Source organism: Hypanus sabinus, chromosome 9, assembly GCF_030144855.1.
Source record: "Hypanus sabinus isolate sHypSab1 chromosome 9, sHypSab1.hap1, whole genome shotgun sequence".
Lineage (NCBI taxonomy): Eukaryota > Metazoa > Chordata > Chondrichthyes > Myliobatiformes > Dasyatidae > Hypanus > Hypanus sabinus.
In genome coordinates this window covers 110110930-110131195 of record NC_082714.1, presented here as the reverse complement: position 1 = coordinate 110131195, position 20266 = coordinate 110110930, and the positions used below count along the sequence as shown (strand labels likewise).

The 20266-nt window shown below is 38.4% G+C and overlaps 1 protein-coding gene across 5 annotated transcripts in view; it reads right to left on the bottom strand.

Moving 5' to 3' along the window:
• pcif1 (phosphorylated CTD interacting factor 1) overlaps positions 1–20266 on the bottom strand; it is a 110284-nt gene that overhangs the window by 10200 nt on the left and 79818 nt on the right. For 4 of the 5 annotated variants that reach the window (XM_059980410.1, XM_059980408.1, XM_059980407.1 and 1 more), the window contains 2 exons: positions 6052–6145; positions 111–286 (listed from right to left, as the gene is read on the bottom strand). In XM_059980410.1, coding sequence (XP_059836393.1) covers positions 111–286; positions 6052–6145 — 270 coding nt within the window. The remainder of the gene's footprint in view (positions 1–110; positions 287–6051; positions 6146–20266) is intronic. The other variant, XR_009514047.1, reaches the window with a different exon arrangement.

Sequence of the window (20266 nt, the reverse complement as noted above, 5' to 3'; positions counted from 1 at the left end):
ATTGTGGTTGTCACTTGCCCAACTCTCAGTCGATCCCATTGGATGCAGGAGATAAATAGTTTAATAAACCTGTCGCTCAAGCCGTATGCTCATGTTAGTACAAAACTTACTTTTTGCAGATGTGTTGAGCTCCACTTCTGTACTCATGCTCATAAGCTGGGACTAGGATTTGGTGGCGCTTAAACTTGCTTTCCTCCATCCGGACCAGAGCTGGTGTTGGAGGGTTTCTCCATTCTGGGATGAACACAGTGAATGACAGAGGCTCGCTTGAACTCCTAAGCAGATTCTGAATGAGGAAAAAATTAACAGGGATTAGTTAATAGTAAAGAAAAGATGTCCCCATTTTACAGCTTTTAGCAGCAGGTCAAGCCAATGCCTTTCTCAATGGATGACCAACTCTTCAACCTACCTTTTCATCAGACCCATTGACTCTAATAATTTTGATAAAAGTTCATCAAGTTTAATTTTATTCTCTGTGGAAAGAGAGAAACAATTAAAATTTCAGCTCAAAGACGCTTCATCAGAATTCAGGTCTGATGAAAGGTGTTCAACCTGAAACAATAACTCTATCCTTCCTTAGGGGCTGTGCAACTTGCTGAGTGTTTTCTTTTTATTTCAGATTTCCAGCAAATGCTGTTTTTAATTTTCATTAATTTAGTTTCCCTCTTGACAGAGCCACCTGAGTTACTGAAGGCTGTCAGCATTCTCTATATTTATTTTGCTAGGTATTGGATTGAGTAGAGTTTTTGATCCACCCTCGCTATAAAGGGTCTATTTACTTTGATGGTGCAACATTACTTTCATAAACTATTTCTTACTGAAGTGGCCCAAGTCAGCTTTTGGTCAATGATGAGTCCTCAGGGAACTTAGTGGATGTCGCTATGTTCCTGGCTGTTGTTACTTCATGCCTAACTATGAATGAGGTTCAAGGCCTGTTTCATTTTAACAAACATTAATCAGGAAAAGGATCTTAAACCTTTAAGATTTAAGATCTTAAGGATCTTTAAGGACCTCTCCTGAAATCTAAATTTTGTATCAAATTGGTTTCAGTTTATGTGTGGTTTATTTTGTTCAGCTAGTTGGATGCCTTGATTCTAAATTTGTTGTGCATTTCTGAACAATGCTTTGCCAAATTTTTAACATTAATGTATGCTCCCAATTTTCATTTACGACGACACATTATTTCAGATCGGTCCTTAAGTGATCCTAGCATCCTTTGAATAGTGTATTAAGGTTCACCTCCAAGGCAGTGCCTTTATGGTCTCATTTTTCTAAGAAGGAAGCAATTAAAATTTATAAGGTTAGTGTAAGTGATGTTGCTCCTAAAGGGATGTTTTTTAAACCCTCTAGTTTTTTTGTGAACTTAATGCCCATCTCCTTGCATAACTAGCAAGACCTCCCACAAAGACTACTAGCTTTAAACAATCCATCAATTTCTACATTCATGAGTGGCTTCCTTGATAGGTAAATCAGTCCATTGCAGACAGTTAATATTAAATGAAAGACAATATTTTCCAGGACTTCCTTCTTCAGATTGCAAGTGAAGCCACATATTTTTACAAGAGTCTATGAAATGCTGTATGATTACTTGAAGTCCCTTTCTATGTAGGAATACAAGTCACAACCATTAATAAACCAGTCATCAAACAACTTCTCAAAGATCTGCTCCCTGTAACATTTTACGATACCTACTGCAAGTTTTTTTTAAACCTGCTTTGACAAGCTGGACAATTTATAATGCATCTCCTGTGTGTGTTTGATTAGATGGCAATCATTGTATTTCTGGGATGATTTATTTTGGCCATGAACAAGAAAAGAACCCATAGTCTCTGCCAGTTAGTTTCTTCCTGTGTAACACACCACTGGATGTATTGTATTTTAACCTAACATTTTCCAGCTGGTGAGACTGTACTGACTTAATAGCATTATGCAATGAAAGTTCCACAACAAATGACACTAAAACAGGACTTTGAGGTAGATGATCCATGATCTACAAAAGAGTTTCAGTTTAGTAATATGGTTAAGCCCAAGTGTCCAAGATTTGAGTCTTGAAGATACTATTCCTTCAATCAGGCTACCAAAAATTATTTGCAGCATCTTGAAGAATTCTTCATAAAGCTTTTTCAGAGTACTGTCAGATTTGTCTGTGTAAATTTTTCTATGCAGCTTACTCTGGTGTTAGAGGCAGCTCTTTCAACTGTGCATACTGGAGGGTCTAATTCACAAAGCAATTCATGCTTACATGCTAATTATAGCAAACTAGTCTCAACATTTATGGATTTTGACTTTTTTGTCTCATATATTACAATAGTACATTAAGCCCAATTGCCAAAAGCTGTATTCATAATGCCAATACGATTTTCTAAAGCTGACCTTTAACCTCAGCAGCTTTAAGTTTGGTGACATTTAATTGGGTACAACTTTTTAACTTTGTGATCTTCAAAACAATTATTTAAAGTTCAAGTATGTTAAGAAAAGTTGGTTGACTATCCATAACACAGCTCCCGTTGTAACTCATTTTCCAAATAATTGGTATATGATTTAGTATTTACAGTATAGAATTGTATGACTGTTCTATTATGTTACTCTACATGTATGGAATCTTACAGTACTGGTAAAGCCTTTAACAGTTATGATATTGCTTGTGACTTGGAGATTGCAGTGATAAACGGTTCATCTTGGGATTTTTGGGTTTGCAAACTACACAGATACAGAGTGAAGTATAATTGTGCATCCATGCACATTGCTGACAAATTTGAGACTTGAACTAGCTTAGAAATGGAGATATGTCCTATGATTGATATTTTGCTCTTCCAAATACGGTTAGATCTGATTCCAATCACCTACATCTTCCCTATAACAATGAATATATAGATTTTGGTAGTATTTCTGGCTGAAATAAACAATTTATTTAAAAGTTCTAACACTGCCTTAATAAAAATAACTGGGGGATGTTTAAATATATTTAATTATGTTTGTAATTTGTAATAGTTTTTATGTCTTGCACCTACTGCTGCCACAAAACAACAAATTTCATGACATACTGTATATCAGAGATAATAAACCTGATTATGATAGTTAATACACTGAGGGCAAATTTTATCTCTTTAAGAAGAAAGGCTGCTATTCTAATGCAACAGAAACATGGTGTGGGTGAGGAAAAAAACTTTTAAAAAGAGGCCATGTCAGCTTTCTTTTTCATCAACTTGATTTTTGAGCATTTGTACTGCTCATTTTTTTTTTTACAGTTCTCGCCCTTCTGTTATTACAAGGTCTTAAAAGAGGTATCGAGTTAACTTTGTCCTTTCTACATCCTCCTGGTTTCATTGAGAGAAACATTTGACTTAGCAGGAGGATATCACCAGGAGAGAATAACAGCTTGAGCTATTGCTATGTCTAATTCAAATGACAGAACTAATCCACAGTCTGCATCATGAACCATGATAATAAGGAAAGAAAAATGAAAATTAATCCCCATTTTTGTAGCACATAGAGAGGATCAGACTGAAATACTGAATAGGGCCAAATTTCAAGGTGACTAGAGTCTATAAGTGCTCCAGAATTTATGATCCTCAATTTCTTTGCTTTCAAGTATCTTACATCTCTTCAGTCCTTAATTCTGGCATATTGCAATTTCTAATTTCCTTTAGCCCTCCAATACTGTTCATGCTGCTAAGGTCTTATGTAATGGAACACCTTCTCTAAGAATTTCCAGTTCTCTTACGTCCTTTAAGTTGTTTCTTAAACCTGCCTCTTTGCCCAAGCTTTCAGCCATTTGTCTAGACGCATACTTAAATAACTAAGTGTCACTTTCCTTCTGCAGCATTACTGCAAAGGACTTCAAGAAGTTTTGTTAAGGTATTAAATTTTAGACACAGTAATAGTGCAAAATGCATTGAGAGCACTAATTTGAATAACTTCTGTGGAAATTATTGGCTAGTTTTACTATTTGCCCCATTAGATGAAAGGACTAATGTTAATGTAGTGTCTCTCGTATCCTCAAAATACTACAAAGTAAGTCGTAGCCATCAGTGCTCTTGAAGTGCAGCTACATTAATTATTTTACAACAATGTTATGTTGGAAGTGTGGAATATGCTACAGAGCATCACCTCTGCTTCCACAAGGATTGTGATATATTATCTAGGTGCTCTGGTTTCCTCCCACAGTCCAAAGCCAAACCAGTAGTTAGTAGGTTAATTTGTCCTGTGATTAGGCTAGAATTAAACTGGTGGGTTGAAGAGCCTGTTCTACCCTGTATCTCCAAATATAAACAAACAAACAAACCAACAAATGGGAGGGCCACACATCCTTCAAACTGGAGCGGAGTCTTTGAAGAATATGTGTTAGGAAGGATTTTTTTTCATAGTAAAGGTTGAGACAATGTGTAACTCTCTCCCAAAGAAAGTGGTTGAGAAGTTCAGATGAAAACCTCAAAACAGAAATGGATAAATTTTTGATAGCAATTTAAAGACAAGGGAATCAAGACAGATGAAAAGACATAATTCAGCCATGATCTGGTTGCCTAGCAAATAATATGAAAGGACTGATTGGTCTCCCTTTTTCTCATGTTTCTGATGTATTCAATGAAGAAATTGGTGCAGCTAGCAAGACACAACATTAATATTAGCCCTCTTATTTAATGAAGCTAGCGTGTACATCTTATTATCATTGATATTGGGAGAGAAATAACAAACATAAAACCACAAAAGAATCATTTTATTTTAATTTTGAATCGTGGAAACACAAAATTTTCCATGAAGGCAGGTTGTTTTAGTTTCTGATGGTCTGGGGATATTACTAGTGTTATAGCCTTTTTATGCCTGTTAATCTCACAAGAGTGCTCAACATTGAAATTGATTTTTCATTATTCAGAATCCAGCTACCACATCAACGGTGCATATCCTGTGACTGTGAAGCTAATCTGACCCCACACCAGCACATCTAAGGTCTTGGGATTCTTGCTAACATCAATCATGCCATTTCTATTTGATCTGTAAGAACCAGTGGTACAGCCACTATTACAATATTAGTGCCTTCTGTTTCATTTTTGGAACGTCAACCGAAGTTTCAAGTATCAAGATAAGATGTTGCCTGATGGACGTTGAAGCATTTTTCCATTGTGAATATCAGCCGAATCAAGGGAAATGGGACTTTCAAAGCAAAGTGGAGCTAAGTTTTCAGATAAGCCTGAATCTTATTGTATGGTACAACTGATTCAAGGGCCAAATGGTTTAATCTAGTTTTTATTTCTTATGTAAGAAATAGAGTAGAATTTAGGTACAGAGAAGAACAAATGTAATCACAAAGTTTCAAAGATCAGAGATAGCATTCTAATAGATTTGGTACAGAGGTCCCCATCTACTAACCATCTCATGAAGGGACCTTTTGTGCTTGAAGATGCAGAGGAGAGAGAGACATTGTTACAGAATTACACTTCGTATCCTGGGAGTCTTTTGTTAAATAGAGGGTTGACTCAAATCATTAAAATTATTGAGGGTATACAAATAAATTAGGATTAATTGTTTGAGCAGCCACGACAGAGTTTTGGCTTCCTCTCTAAATGAAGGAAGCTGAGAGTGGGAATGAGCACAAAAGATTTATTTTTCTCTGAATTAGATCTCCGTGTAGAACATCATTCTGGAGAGTAGTGAAAATCAATTCAGTCATCATGGTGCTCTTCAGATGAACGATATGAGAGAAAAGCTGAAGGATTTGAGGACAACATGAACTGTGGGAGATTTTGAAATGGTAAATGATCCATATTAAGAACTGGAACACTATGCCATAATATCTGCTGGCCTGTTCTAATGCAAGGTACATAAAAGCTGACCAAATATAAGATTTCACAAAAAAGGAGGTAAATTATATTCTCCTCACAATCTGGCCTCAAAATAGAAATTAATAATTTCATGCAGTGATGCTATCTGATCTATATCTCACTATTAAAGTTCTTGTTCCTTGAAACAAAACACTTTAACTATGTGTTAATACAACCCTTTGACCTACACTTGGTCTACTTTGCAATACAGGCTAACACCTTGGACCCTCACCTCCATATGTGTGACCATACTGTCCATCAGCTCTTCACCAAACGGAGGATTTGCTTCAAAGGAGCCGCTGACTGGTGAGAAAGTCAAGAATGAGCTGTAAAGGAGAAAACAAGCAGCAACTTTCACACAGTTCAGCGTCAGCTCTACAGACAGGTATACAAAAGGGACAACACATAGAGGACTGTGGTAGAATCATTTACCCACAACAAAATCCAACTTCCATCCTCGGTGAACACAGCGATTAAACACTTCTAGCACAACCCCAGAAATCTGGGCCTCAAAGCACAAAGCCAGGAATTTGATCTTCACCCACCACCAGAGGGAATTGTCCCTCACACGCAGAAGTGAAGAATCTAAGCTCTCAGAAAGCATAAACCAGAGAAAATAGACATCATTACAAAAAGAAACACAGGGACCTGAATCTCAGCTGCAGGCCAAGTCTTAGGGATCTGATTCTTACCTCACATTAGGCCTGGGATCCCACATTCTCACAGTACAACTAAGCTCTCCCAAGTATAAATTCTCTCTCCCGTAAGTAATAACCATATAAATTTTGCATATAAACTTTCTTCCCTCTGAGAATAAAACCCTACCTCACTCGAATCTAAACACCCATGCTACTGTTGATAAATTCTCATTTCACTCTGGAATTTTTTTCCCCTGTCCTGCAAATATACTTTTTTCTGTTTTAACACTTCTACCTTAGAATATAAATCCATCTTCCTTTGATCAAAACCTTGCTAATCTGAATATAAACCTTTCTCCTCTGATAAGATTTCACTCCTGAGTATAATTCCCTTCCCTTCTGAACGTAAAGTCTCTCTATGAAGCAAAATCCTGCCCTCCTCTACATGTACATTCCTTCTCTCCTACATACTAATCTTCTCTCATTTTGGGCATCACTGTCTCCATTTGACTATAAACCTTCTCTCCTAGGCGATTAACCCTTATTTGTTAATGCATAGATCACCTCACTGAACATAAACCCTCTTCTGTCCAAGATAGAACTCTCCCTTGGAGCTTAGAAAAATAGAGGGCTATGGGTAACCCTAGGTAATTTCTAAGGTTAGGACATGTTCGGCACAGCTTTGTGGGCCAAAGGGCCTGTATTGTGCTGTAGGTTTTCTATGTAACACTGGGTGAAGTTTGTGAATAAAGTCTCTGTCCTTTGAGCTGAAACCAACTCTCTAAGCAGAATTGTTCTTTATGTGAACATAAATCTGCTCCCCTCTAAGAACTGAAACTTTGACAGATTTTCCTCACAGGTGCTGCTTGACCCATTGGGTTTCTCTAGCAGATTGTTGGTGTGTTCTCTAAGAACTCTTACTTCTGCTTTTAAATCCAATGACTTGTCTAAAATTGGTTCTCCCGAGAACAAATCCTCTCCTCCACAGTATGGCTACAGCAAAATAGAAGCCACACATCCTGCTGAGACTATACTAACTTCATGTAAAAGCAAATCACAATAATTCCACTCTACTACCCACCTCCCATTATCCCTCAAATCCTTTCCTTTTTGATGTCAATTGCGATATTGAAACAGCAAAGCTACTGTTCCAACTAGTACAATTCATTTACTATATCAGTCACTTCCTTCTTGTTACTTTTGGTTCTTTTGTCACTTCACTTCAATGTGCACGGCCTATCAATGAAACAGTTTTACCCGAACCTGTCTACACCGGATGTGATTTTAAATAATTAGAGTAATAAAACACCACAGCACAGAAGCAAGCCTATCTAGTCTGCTGAAATATTATTCTGCCTACTACCGTCGACCCACACCTGGACCATAGCCTTCCCAACCATGTACTGACCCAAACTTCTCTTAAAAATTGCAATAAAACGCACATCTAATACTTCTGCTGGCAGCTTGTTCCACACCTGCAGCACTCTTGAGTGAAACTCCTCCTCAGATTCTTAAGTGTTTCACCCTTCACCTACGGTATGACCTCTAAATCTAGTCTCAAATAACCTCAGTGGAAAAAGCCTGCTTGAATTTACCCTATCTATACCCCTTGCAATTTTGTTATCTCTATCAGATCTCCCCTCATTCTCCTACACTCCAGGGAATAAAGTCCCAACTTATTCAACTTTCCCTATAACTCAGGTCCTCAACAACCTTGTAAATTTTCCCTGTATTCTTTCAATCTTATTGTCATCTTTCCTGTTGATAGGTGACCAGACCAAATCAGCACGCAATACTCCAAATCTGGCCTCACCAATGTCTTATACAACTTCAACATAACAATCTAACTCCTATACTCAATACTCTGATTTATAAAGGCCAATATTCCAAAAGCTCTCCTTACAACCCCTATCAAGTGTGACACCACTTTTAAGAAACTATGGATCTGTATCCCTAGATCCCTTTGTTCTACCACACCGCTCTACTGTGCATGGCCTACTCTAGTTTGTCCTTCAATAGTGAAACATCTCACACTTGTCTGCATTAAAGTCTATCTACCATTCTAGAGCACTCTTCCAGCAGGTCCAGATCCCACTGCAAGGTTTCATAACCTTCCTCACTGTCCACTGTGCCTCTATCTTGGTGTCAGCTGCAAATCTGCTGATTTAGTTTACCACATCATCATCCAAATCATTAATACAGATGACGAAGAATGATGGACCCAGCATTGATCGCTGTGGCACACAACTCGTTACAGGCCTTCTGTCAGAGAGTCAACCATCTACCAACCACTCTCTGGCTACTCCCACTAAACAATGTCGAATCCAATTTACTACTTCATCCTGAATGATAAGAGATTGAAACTTCCGGATCAGCCTCCTATGCTGGACTTTGTCAAAGACATTGCAGAAGTCCACATAGACAATGTCCACACCTTTACTTCATCAATTTTCCTGGGACTCTCTTGAAAAAGACTCTTGAAAAACTCTATAATTTTGGCTGAATATGGCCAACCATATTGACCTATCAGGTTTCTTTGCAATCTCAAAACTGCGGATCTGAAATAATGACAGTAATGGCAAAGGCTGCAGACCTGAAACCTTGACTGTTTCTGCTTCCATGGAAACTGCCTGAGCTGCTGAGATTTTCCAGGAATTTGTTATTATTTCAGATTTGTAGCACTTGCAGCTTTTTGATTTCTACTCTTTGCAAGTGACCTCAGTTCCAAGAACAGCCCCAATCTCTCCAGTTTATCTACACAAGTTGTTTGTCTCTGGATTTATTTTAGTAAATCTTCTGTAACCTGTCCAAAGACTTTACATCATTGCATACAGACCTGCACATTCTAATCCACTCATAGCCACCATGACTTCTTTGGTCTTGTGTTTAATGTCTCTATTTATAAGCCTGATATCCCAGATGCCTTTTTAAACCACCTTCTCAGTCTCCTCTGCTGTTATCAACAAACCATGCAAAGTTAGTATAACGCAAACACGAGGAAATCTGCAGATACTGGAAATTCAAACAACACACACAAAATGCTGGTGGAACACAGCAGACCAGGCAGCATCTATAGGAAGAAGTATATTCGCAGTTTCGGGCCGAGACACTTCGTCAGGACCAACTGAAAGAAGAGATAGTAAGAGATTTGAAAGTGGGAGGGGGAGGGGGAGATCTGAAATGATAGAAGACAGGAGGGGGAAGGATGAAGCTAAGAGTTGGATAGTTGAATGGCAAAAGGGATACACAGCTGGAGAAGGGAGAGGATCATAGGATAGGAGGCCTGGGTTGAAAGAAAGGGGGAGGGGAGCACCAGAGGAAGATGGAGAGCAGGCAAGGAGTTATTGTGAGAGGGACAGAGAGAAAAAAGGGAAAAAAAGGGAGAATAAACAAATAAATAAGGGATGGGGTAAGAAGGTAAGGAAGGGCATTAATGGAAGTTAGAAATCAATGTTCATGCCATCAGGTTGGAGGCTACACAGACAGAATATAAGGTGTTTTTCCTCCAACCAGAGTGTGGCTTCATCTTGACAGTAGAGGCCATGGACCGACATATCAGAATGGGAATGGGACGTGGAATTAAAACATGTGGCCACTGGGAGATCCTGCTTTCACCATATATTCTGTGTGGGTAGCCTCCAACCTGATGGCATGAACATTGATTTCGCTAACTTCTGTTAATGCCCCTCCTTACCCATCCCTTATTTATTCATTTCCTTTTTTTCTCTTTGTCCGTCTCACAATCACTCCTTGCCTGCTCTCCATCTCCCTCTGGTGTTCCCCTCCCCCTTTCTTTCTCCCTAGGCCTCCCGTCCCATGATCCTTTCCCTTCTCTAGCTGTGTATCCCTTTTGCCAATCACCTTTCCAGCTCTTAGCTTCATCTCTCCCCCTCCTGTCTTCTCTTACAATTTCGGATCTCCCCCTCTCCCTCTCAAATCTCTTACTATCTCTTCTTTCAGTTAGTCCTGACAAAGGGTCTCGGCCCGAAACTTCGACTGTACTTCTTCCTATAGATGCTGCCTGGCCTGCTGCATTCCACCAGCATTTTGTGTGTGTTGCACGTATAGTTTAACACAGAGATTTCTCTCCTAGAATTGTGGTATTTAGTTTAAATTGTTTTTTCTCATTCTTCACACCAAAATCTAACATTTTGCCTGATCATGAAATCTCTCTCCTCTTAGCATAGACACTCTCTGCTCAGATTAAAAACCATGTTGTAACTGAGTATAAATTATTTCTCTCTGAACGTGAACTCCATCTCTGAACATAATCCCACCACTCTTTCTCTGGACACAACTCCCTACCTCCTCCAAGTAACAACATATTCCTACTATTTAGTACAAACTGTATCAGCGCTTAAGATAAACTACCAGCCTTCCAAACATAAAACCCCCTCTCCTATGTAAAAAAGCATCCATGCTTCTGAATAAAATCTTTCTCTCTCCTGTGAGTAATAACATTCTCTCCTATGAACGCCTTCAAAAGGGCATAAACTCACCCTGCTCCACTCATAAGCACTCTCTCAATACATACATGTATACACTGTGCTTTTAGTATAAGTCTTTCCTCCCTGATCCTTAATATTAAGCTTCTCTTTGACTATAAGCTCAGCAAGGCCAGGTAGAAACCTTCAAAACTCTGATAATAAATCATCTCTTTTCGAAGCAAATTCCCTTCCCAATCTCTATAAAACCCACTTGAACAGTAACTCTTACTCCTGCATATAAATCTTCTTTCTCAGAAGAGATGAGAAGTAAAAGCACTTATCTGAGCACAAACTCTCTCCTGAGTAGGAATTCAATCCGATAAATGAAAATCCTCTTTTTTGACTCAGTTTCTATAGACACTGCTTTCTATCCTTGATACACTTTTATATCCCTCATGCAGCTTTTTACATCTTTGTTCCATTGGTTTCAATTTCACTTTTAAATATCTGTCAAGAACCTGAAAACTCATTTAGATAATAACAATTGCATCTGCATGATCAAAATTTCCTGTTATATCAGAATTCAATTAGGTTGGTGAAGTACAATTTACCTTTAATAATTTCATGCTGGTTCTTTTATGAACCCAATCTTCTCTATATTCCTTTCACTGTTTCTCTGATTATTGTTTATGAAATTCTCATCTCCATTCTAAATGAACATCCTTCTCTTCTGAGTCTGTGTCCTCTCTCTTAAGACTCCCCACCATAGGAAACATCCTCTCCACATCCACTCTATTAAGGCCTTTCAACATTCAATAGGTTTCATTGAGATCCCCCTCATTCTTCTGAATTCCAGCGAGTACAGCACCAGAGACAAACCATCTTCATGATATTCCGTTCAATTCTGGAATCGTTTTTGTGAATGTCCTTTAAACCCTCTCCAATGTCAGCACATACTTTCTTGGATAAGGGGCCCAAGACTGCTCACAATACTCAAGTGAGGCCTCACCAGTGCCTTATAAAGCTTCAATATTACATCCTTGCTTTTATATTCTAGTCCTCGAAATGAATACTAACATTACATTTGTCTCTCACCACCAATTTAATCTGCAAATAATGACTCTAAAATTCCTTTGCAATTCTGAGCTTTGAAATTTCTCCATTTAGAAAATAGTTTACACTTTTATTTCAACTACCAAAGTGCATGACCATACACTTCCTGACACTGTATTCCATCTGCCACTTCTTTGCCCATTCTCCTAAACTTTGTCCTTCTGTAGCCTCTATGCTTCCTCTACACTATCTGCCCCTCCACCTACCTTTGTATCGTACACAAATCTTGCCACAAACCCAACAATTCCGTTATCCAGATGATTGACAATGTGTAAAAAGCGGTCCAAACACATATCCCTGTGAAACACCAGTCACTGACTGCCAGCAAGAAAAGGCGCCCTTTATTGCAACTGTTTGCCTCCTCTACCAATCAGCAAACACTCTATCATGCTATTATCTTTCCTGTAATACCAAGGGTTCTTAACTTGTTAAGCAGCCTCATGTGTGGCACCTTGTCAAAGGCCTTCTGAAAATTGAAGTACACATCAACTGATTCTCCTTTGTCTATCCTGCTTGTTATTTCTTCAAAGAATTCCAACAGATTTGTCAGGCAAGATGTTCCCTTAAGGAAACCATGCTGACTGTGCGTCCAAGTACCCTGAAACCACATCCTTTAACAATCAACTCCAACATCTTCCCAAACACTGAGGTTAGACAAACTTGCCTACAATTTCCTTTCTCCTGCCTCTCTCCCTTCTTGAAGAGTGGAGAGACATTTGCAATTTTTCAGTCCTCAGAAACCATGTCAAAATCTAGTGATTTTTGAAAGCTCACTACTAATGCCCCCACAATCTCTTCAGCCACCTCTTTCAGAACCCTGGGGTGTACACCATCTGGTCCTGGTGATTTATCTATCTTCAGACCTCTCAGTTTCCTAAGCACCTTCTCCCTATTATGGACAACTTCACTCACTTAAGAGTCACAGAGAAGTACAGTACAGAAAAGGCCCTTCGACCTACCAGGTTCATGCTAAAACCATTTAAATTGCATACTCCCATCGACCTACATCAGGACCATAGCCCTCCATATCCCTATCATTTATGTACCTATCCAAACTTCTCTTAAACATTGAAAGCGAGCTTGAATGCACCACTTGTACTGGCAGCTCATTCTACACTCTCATGACTCTCTGAGTGAAGAGTTTCCCTCATGTTCCTCTTAAACTTCTCTTTCCACCTTTAACCCATGACCCCTCTGCTTGTGGTCCCATACAGCCTCAGTGGAACCGGCAGCTTGCATTTTCCCTATCTATACCCTCATAATTCTGTATACATTTATCAAATCTCCCCTCAGTCTTCTATGTTCTAGAGAATATAGTCCTAACCTATTCAATTTTTCCTTATAACCCAGGTCCTCCAGACCCGACAACATTCTTGTAAATTTTCTCTACACTCTTTCAACCTTATTTACCTCTCTCCTGTAGGTACTGACCAAAACTGCACACAATACTCCAAATTAGGCCTCATCAATGTCTTATAAAGGTTCAACATAATATCCCATCTTCTGTACTCAATACATTAATTTATGAAGGCAACTATATCAAATACTTTCTTTACAACCCTATCTACCTGTGACACTACTTTAAATGAATCACTGACCTGTATTCCCAGATCCCTTTGTTCTACAAACACTCCTCTGTGCCCTACCATTGACTGTGTAGACCTAACCTGGCTGGTACTACTGAAGTGCAAAACCTCACACCTGCCTGCATTACATTTCACCTGCCATTTTTCGCCCATTTTTCCAGCTGATGCAGATCTTTCTACAAGCCATGATAGCTTTCCTTACTATCCACTCCTCCTCCAATCTTGGTGTCATCTGCAGATTTGCTGATCCAGTTAAACACACTATCATCCAGATCACTGATATAGATAACAAACAATACAGGACCCAGCACTGATCCCAGTGGCACACCAAGTCACAGGTCTCCAGTCAGAAAGACAACCCTCTACCACTACTACTCTGGCTTCTCCCACAAAGCCAATATCTAATCCAAAATACTACCTCATCCTGAATGTTGAATGGCTGAACCTTTTCGACCAGCCTCCCATGCGGGACCTTGTCAAATGTCTTACTAAAGTCCATGTACTTCTGCCCGACGCACTCAGACTTCAAGCACACTGTTAGTGACTTCCACAGTGAAGACTGATGCAAAATATTTATTCAGTTCATCTGTCATTTTTTTGTCCCCCATTGCTACCTCTCCAGCTTCATTTTCCAGTGGTCCAATATCTACTCTCGCCTCTTGACAGATATGATAACTGTGACAGGCTTTGAAATATTTTTCAAACAGTAAAGGTGCAATATACTTCTAAGTTGTTGTCATATACTGTCACAGTGGAAACTTGGGACACTACTACAGAGTTCAATTCCGATGCCCTCTGTAAGGAGTTTGTAGATCTTTTCTGTGAATGTACGTGTTTCCTCCAGGTGCTCCGGTTTCCTTCTGCAGTCCAAAGATGTACCATCAGTTGGTGGGTTAGCTGGTCACTGTAAATTGTTCCTGCAATTAGTCTAGGGCTGAAAAGTGGTTTGCTGGGCAGCACGCAATGTTGGGCTGGAATGGCCTATATGTACGTCTAAATAAAATAACAAAATAAAACCTTTCACTATACATTTACCCTTTCAGCTTATTTTGGCTCTTAGTAAAAGTCATAGTTAGTCTGATTTCTGTCCCTTTCTAATTTTTCTTCCTTTAACCAACCAATTCTCTTGGAAAAGCTTTGATGACACCACACTATCAGATCATGACTGCATGTTGCATTGGAAAGAGTTGCTCTTTTTTTTTAAAGCAATCACCTACATCTGTTATGTCTAGTTCTCAATCCTTCCATCTCTGCAAGTTATATAACCACCATTGATGCTGCCCTCACCGGCATCTTCTCCATTTTCCAAACATCCATGCTCACCCCATCCTCCCGCTGTCCTAACAGGAATAGTGTGTTTCTTGTCCTCACCTACCACCCTTTGAGCCTCCACATCCAACACATCATTCTCTGAAACTTTTGCCATCTTCAACATCTTTTGCCATCCTACCACTAAACATATCTTTGCATCCCCCAACTCTCCACTTTCTGCAGAGAGCTCTTCCTCTGTGAATCCCTTGTCCATTTGCCCCTCCCCTCTAATCTCCCTCCTGTCACATATCACTGTTAGCAGAAGAAATGCTAGGCTGCCCATTCACCTCCTAACTTACCTCCATTCTGAGCCCCAAACAGTCCTTCAAGGTAAAGCAACACTTCACCTGCAAATCTGTTGGGGTTGCCTATTGCATTGGGTGCTCCTGATGAGGTTCCTCCACATTGGTGAGATCTGACATAAATCGGGGGACTGCTTTGTCGAGCCTGAAAAGTTGGCTGTTTATTCATTTTCATAGTTGCTGCCTGACCTGCTCAGTTCTTCCAGCATTTTGTGTACTTTATCCTTGTAAACAGTTACCCTTTATTAATTTTGATTGTTAACTTTGAACACTCTCAATTTCTATTTTCATTGTGCTAAGGAAAATAATCTCAGTTTCTCAAGTCTATTCATGCAATTGAAGCCTTCCATCCCCAGGTTCATTTTACTAAATCTTTCTTGTACCCTCTGTAGAGATGCTAGATCCTATTCTAGAACATGGTGACTACAATTAGATAGAATGTGTGGTTGTGTTAAATTATTGTTTATAAGTGCTAATGTATCCTCTTTGTTTCTGAATTCTGGCTATTTGTAAAGTTCAAGAACATGCAAGTTTTGTTTTTACAAATAACTTTATTAATACTCCTGTCACCTTTGAAGATTGTGCAAATGGACATTCAGGTCTTGCAACACCTTTTGAATTGAACCATTTACATTTTTCATTTCTTTCAAAATTGCATAATTTCCTTCTCCTCTATATGGGACCACTATAAGGATCAACTGCTAGGTCATTCCATTTCAATAGCCTGTTTACATTCTTTGAAGTCCATAATTACACACTTCTTTAAGTTTTCCCTCCCCATCTAAAGACAGAAAATGCAAACAATGAATGTAAATGTGTTCAACCTCGGATTCCTTTCCTAAAGAATACAGGATTTAGCAGCTGGTCGTAAAGGAAAGAATTAAGTTGCAGGTGTCTTTAGATAAAGGATGATTTGCAAGTGAATAGTCAGGATGAGAAAATTTCAGGTGTATGAACTAATATGATGAAAGCTAACCTTACATTCTATTTTGTTGACTTAAGTATTCTTCAAAAAAGAGAAATTTCATGTATGTAGAAGTTGACTCTGCAAATGTTTGCAGCATGTTAGATGTTTCATGCCCATAAAAGCAACCAAAGGACTATGCTGCTCATACATCTTCTACAACTAGGTAGAATTTCTCTCCTAGAAGAGCATGAATGGAGCTTCACAATCACAGAGTCATACAGCACAGAAAACTGCCCTTCAGCCCAAAGGGTCCCATCTAAACTACCCCCACCTGCTCATGTTTGGGTCATATCCCTCGAAACCTTTCCTATCCTTGCGCCTGTAAAATGTTGTTAATGTACCTGTCTCAACTATTTCCTCTGGCAGCTCATTTGAAATACTGACCACCATCTGCATGAGAATGTTGCCCTCCAGGTTCCCATTACATCTTTTCCCTCAGAGTCTACCATTGATTTATCTGCTTCTGCTATTCAGATCAAATAACAGTCCTTTGTAGGTAACATTAACTAAAGAGAAGTTTGCTTTCTTTGAATCAAGCAACAATGGCCTTGGATAAAACTGGCAGACCTGGTAGTCTTATCCCTGTAGATAATACTTATATTAGAACCAAAAGTTTTAAGTGTCTCTGGCATTGAGGACAAGTGATATGGTGTAGATCAGTTTAGCTGTGTTGAAAGGAAAGAAGGGTAATTCATGGCTAAAGTCCTCAAACATGGAGGAGAATAGCATTGCTTGGGGTTACTTCTGGATTGCTATCTACGTAAGAGGTTCAACAGTTTACTGATGAATGGTTATAAATCTGAAAATTAAAGTAATTTCTAGTCTGGCCTCTTTATTTCGGATTCCCATTTCGGCATTTTTCAAGTTTCTTATTTAATGTTTTTGTTAATCTCTTGACTGGAGATGGGCTTAATTCTAGTGGCTTTGTAGTAATACATTGAATTTGAAAATATTAAATATAGATTGCAACCCGAATACATTTTTTATCTTGTCACTGAGATATCAAACTACAGATTTATCAAGAAGGTTCACAATAATTTTGATCTTGCCACTGTTAAGAATTAAGTAATGTGCACTGTGCGAGGCATTGTTTAAATTTAATAAAACAATGCAATGCCAAATCCAGATTTTGTCTGCTTGGTTCACTCATTGTTGGATGCTTAATTAGTGTTAATTGATTGAGTTTGACCAAGTTATGTGGTAACCTGAATGTTTTCCACATACCTGTGTAGTATCTGGAATATTTGAAATATACTGCATAATTTAATATGTAATTATTCTACAAAATAGTTATCAATGAATGTCACAAGAAACACTGTTTTGTTTTTAAATTAAGCAGTAAATTTTACTGGTGTTTTGTGGATATGTTCTCATCTGTTGTCCTAAAAGAATTCTTTTCCTGTACCAAGAATTTGCATTCATCAGATCAATTTAGAAATAGTGAATTTAGTATTTTCATAATGTAGCATAATCATGATGGATGTTTGTACCCTGTGATTACAGTTGATATTGGCTAAGAATTAGCAAGTGCCACATTCACCTGCTTACATCATCTTCCTCCACTCCCATCAAAGAATTTTTAAGATTCTGAGTACACTATAGTGATTTCTACAACTTAGAACATTAGATAATGCTGAATTGCGACTGTAAGATATGTTACCATGTTGTTACAAATTTGCTTTCTATCCCTTTGCTTTGTAGCTTCCTATGCTGTAGAGAAGTTTGCTTTCTGCATCTGTGCAAGTCTCAGTTAACTCATCAGTAAGACAAAGGAGACGGTGATGAACTTTAGGAATACTAAGCCTGTTTTACTCCCTGTTACTATTGGAGAGAATGTGGATATGGTGAGGATCAACAAGTAAATGGGGTGCAGCTGGATGATAGACGAGTGCAGCACCAACACAAAGGCTGCGTACAAGAGCCAGAGTCACTTCTACCTGCTGAGGAGACTGAGGTCCTCTGAAGTATGCAGGCCTCTCCTTCACATGTTCTACCAGACTGTTGTCACCAGTGCTATGTATGTTGGGGCAATGGTGTCAACACAGGTGATGCCAACAGGCTTAATAAACTGATTAAAGGCTGGCACTGTTATAGGAGTCAAACTGGACACACTGGAGGTTGTGTTAGAAAACAGCACCCTATGGAAAATCCTGGCATTTCTGGACAATGATTCTCACCCTCTGCACGCCACCTTGGCTGATCAGAGGAGCATTTTCAGTAATAGACCAAGAAAACGGCGCTGCTCCAAAGAGCGCTATATGAGATCATTCTTACCCTCGGCCATTAGGCTCTATAATGAGTCAACCTATAGCCAGGGAAGTGATGACCCCTCCTGTTAGACTGTTTCAGGCAACTTATTTTCCATTCTTTCTTGCATCTCTTCTAATATTTGTAAAACTGTGCACTTGTAATGCTACTGTGACACTGTAAGTTTCTTTGGGATAAATAAAGTATCTTTTTATTCATGAGAAGTCAAATTATGACTAAGTTTTTCTAAGTTTTATTAGATTTGTTTAACTACTTGAAGTTAAAACTGTGGGTTCAAATTCATGTCTTCCAATCAATTATCCAGGACTTTGGATGAGACTCCACTGATGTGGTCAGCAGAAACAGAATTACAGGTAAGACAAATGCAAGAAACCAACAATTCAGGAAAAAAAAATTATAGTTCCTCAAAATTTTGAGCAAGCTTAATTAAAATGTTTCTTAATGTTCCCTACACCATGAACAATTCTATCTTTACTAATCTCTTCAGATAACTAAAGATAACTTCTTCATCTAATACCATTCCAGTAAATTTCTTCTGCAATCTCTGTGCCTTGATGTACTTTCTTAAACATGAGACATAATACTCAAAAATCCATGACTAATTAGCAAATTTTAAGGGCTAAAGATAAATTTATAGCTTTCCTGTGACTGCAGTGAAGATCATCCAAGTTTAAAAAAGTAAAATACAGTGTTATGAATTTGTTCTATACATACAAACAATTTCTGTACAAATCAATTCCTGAGCATTTTCCATAGGTTTCCTCTGTTTGGCTGCTGGAGAGCAGCAAGTGACTAGGCAGGATTCTGTCATAATTGTGGGACAACCTTGATAGACCAACTGGTCCTGTCCAACTTATCAATTTCCAATGCAGACTTCTCTGTTCCTGAAATCTAATTATAATTCTATTGATAAAATTACATCCAAGTAACAATGATAATTTCCAGAAATTGATATCAAAACACTTGGTATTGATACAAATACATCAGGTACTGATAATGGTACACTGGTATCATTCAGGTCAGATAATGATCTTAAGTACACCCAGTTCATGGGATATCACTGGCAATGGTAGAAGTTTCTGACCATACCTCTTCTAATTATACATGGTTAAACAGAGTGAATTACCTGACTATTTCAGATGGTTTATTACAAGTTAGCCATGTTACTTTGGGTCTGGAATCACACCTGGCCCAACCAGACATGGATGGCATATTTCCTTCCCTAATATAGTACATTTATGAATCAAATAAGTTTTTAAAGATAATTTAATGGTCATTGTTAATGATACTAGTTTTCTTTTATTAGATTTGTTTAACTACTTGAAGTTAAAACTGTGGGTTCAAATTCATGTCTTCCAATCAATTATCCAGGACTTTGGATGAGATTCCAGGAACAACGTTGTACCCTGAATAAGTCCACAAATTGTTATATTGCATCATGCATTAGATATCAGAGTTAAAAGTGCTATTGATACCAGTACATTAGCTTCTAATATATATGCCACAGATATTCATAACAGCGCACCAGTACTGAAAATGGCATTTGTGCCTTCTTTTATTTATTTCTGTACAAGTCAGTGGAAGAGAATTAGGAAATGTGTTAAGATGAACAAAAGTTGAGAAAGTGAGTGCATATTAAGTGAGGCAATCTCACAAACAGAGTGATAACATAAAAATAAGCCTGGTAGTCTTAGTTAATTTGAGCCTAATTTATGAATGTCTGGAAACAGGCACAGTGAATTCATGAAACCTTAGATGAATTAAATGAGTTGGTCAACAAAGCCTCGGATCTGTTACTTTAGCTTACAACTGGTAGGTATCACAGAGATAACAAA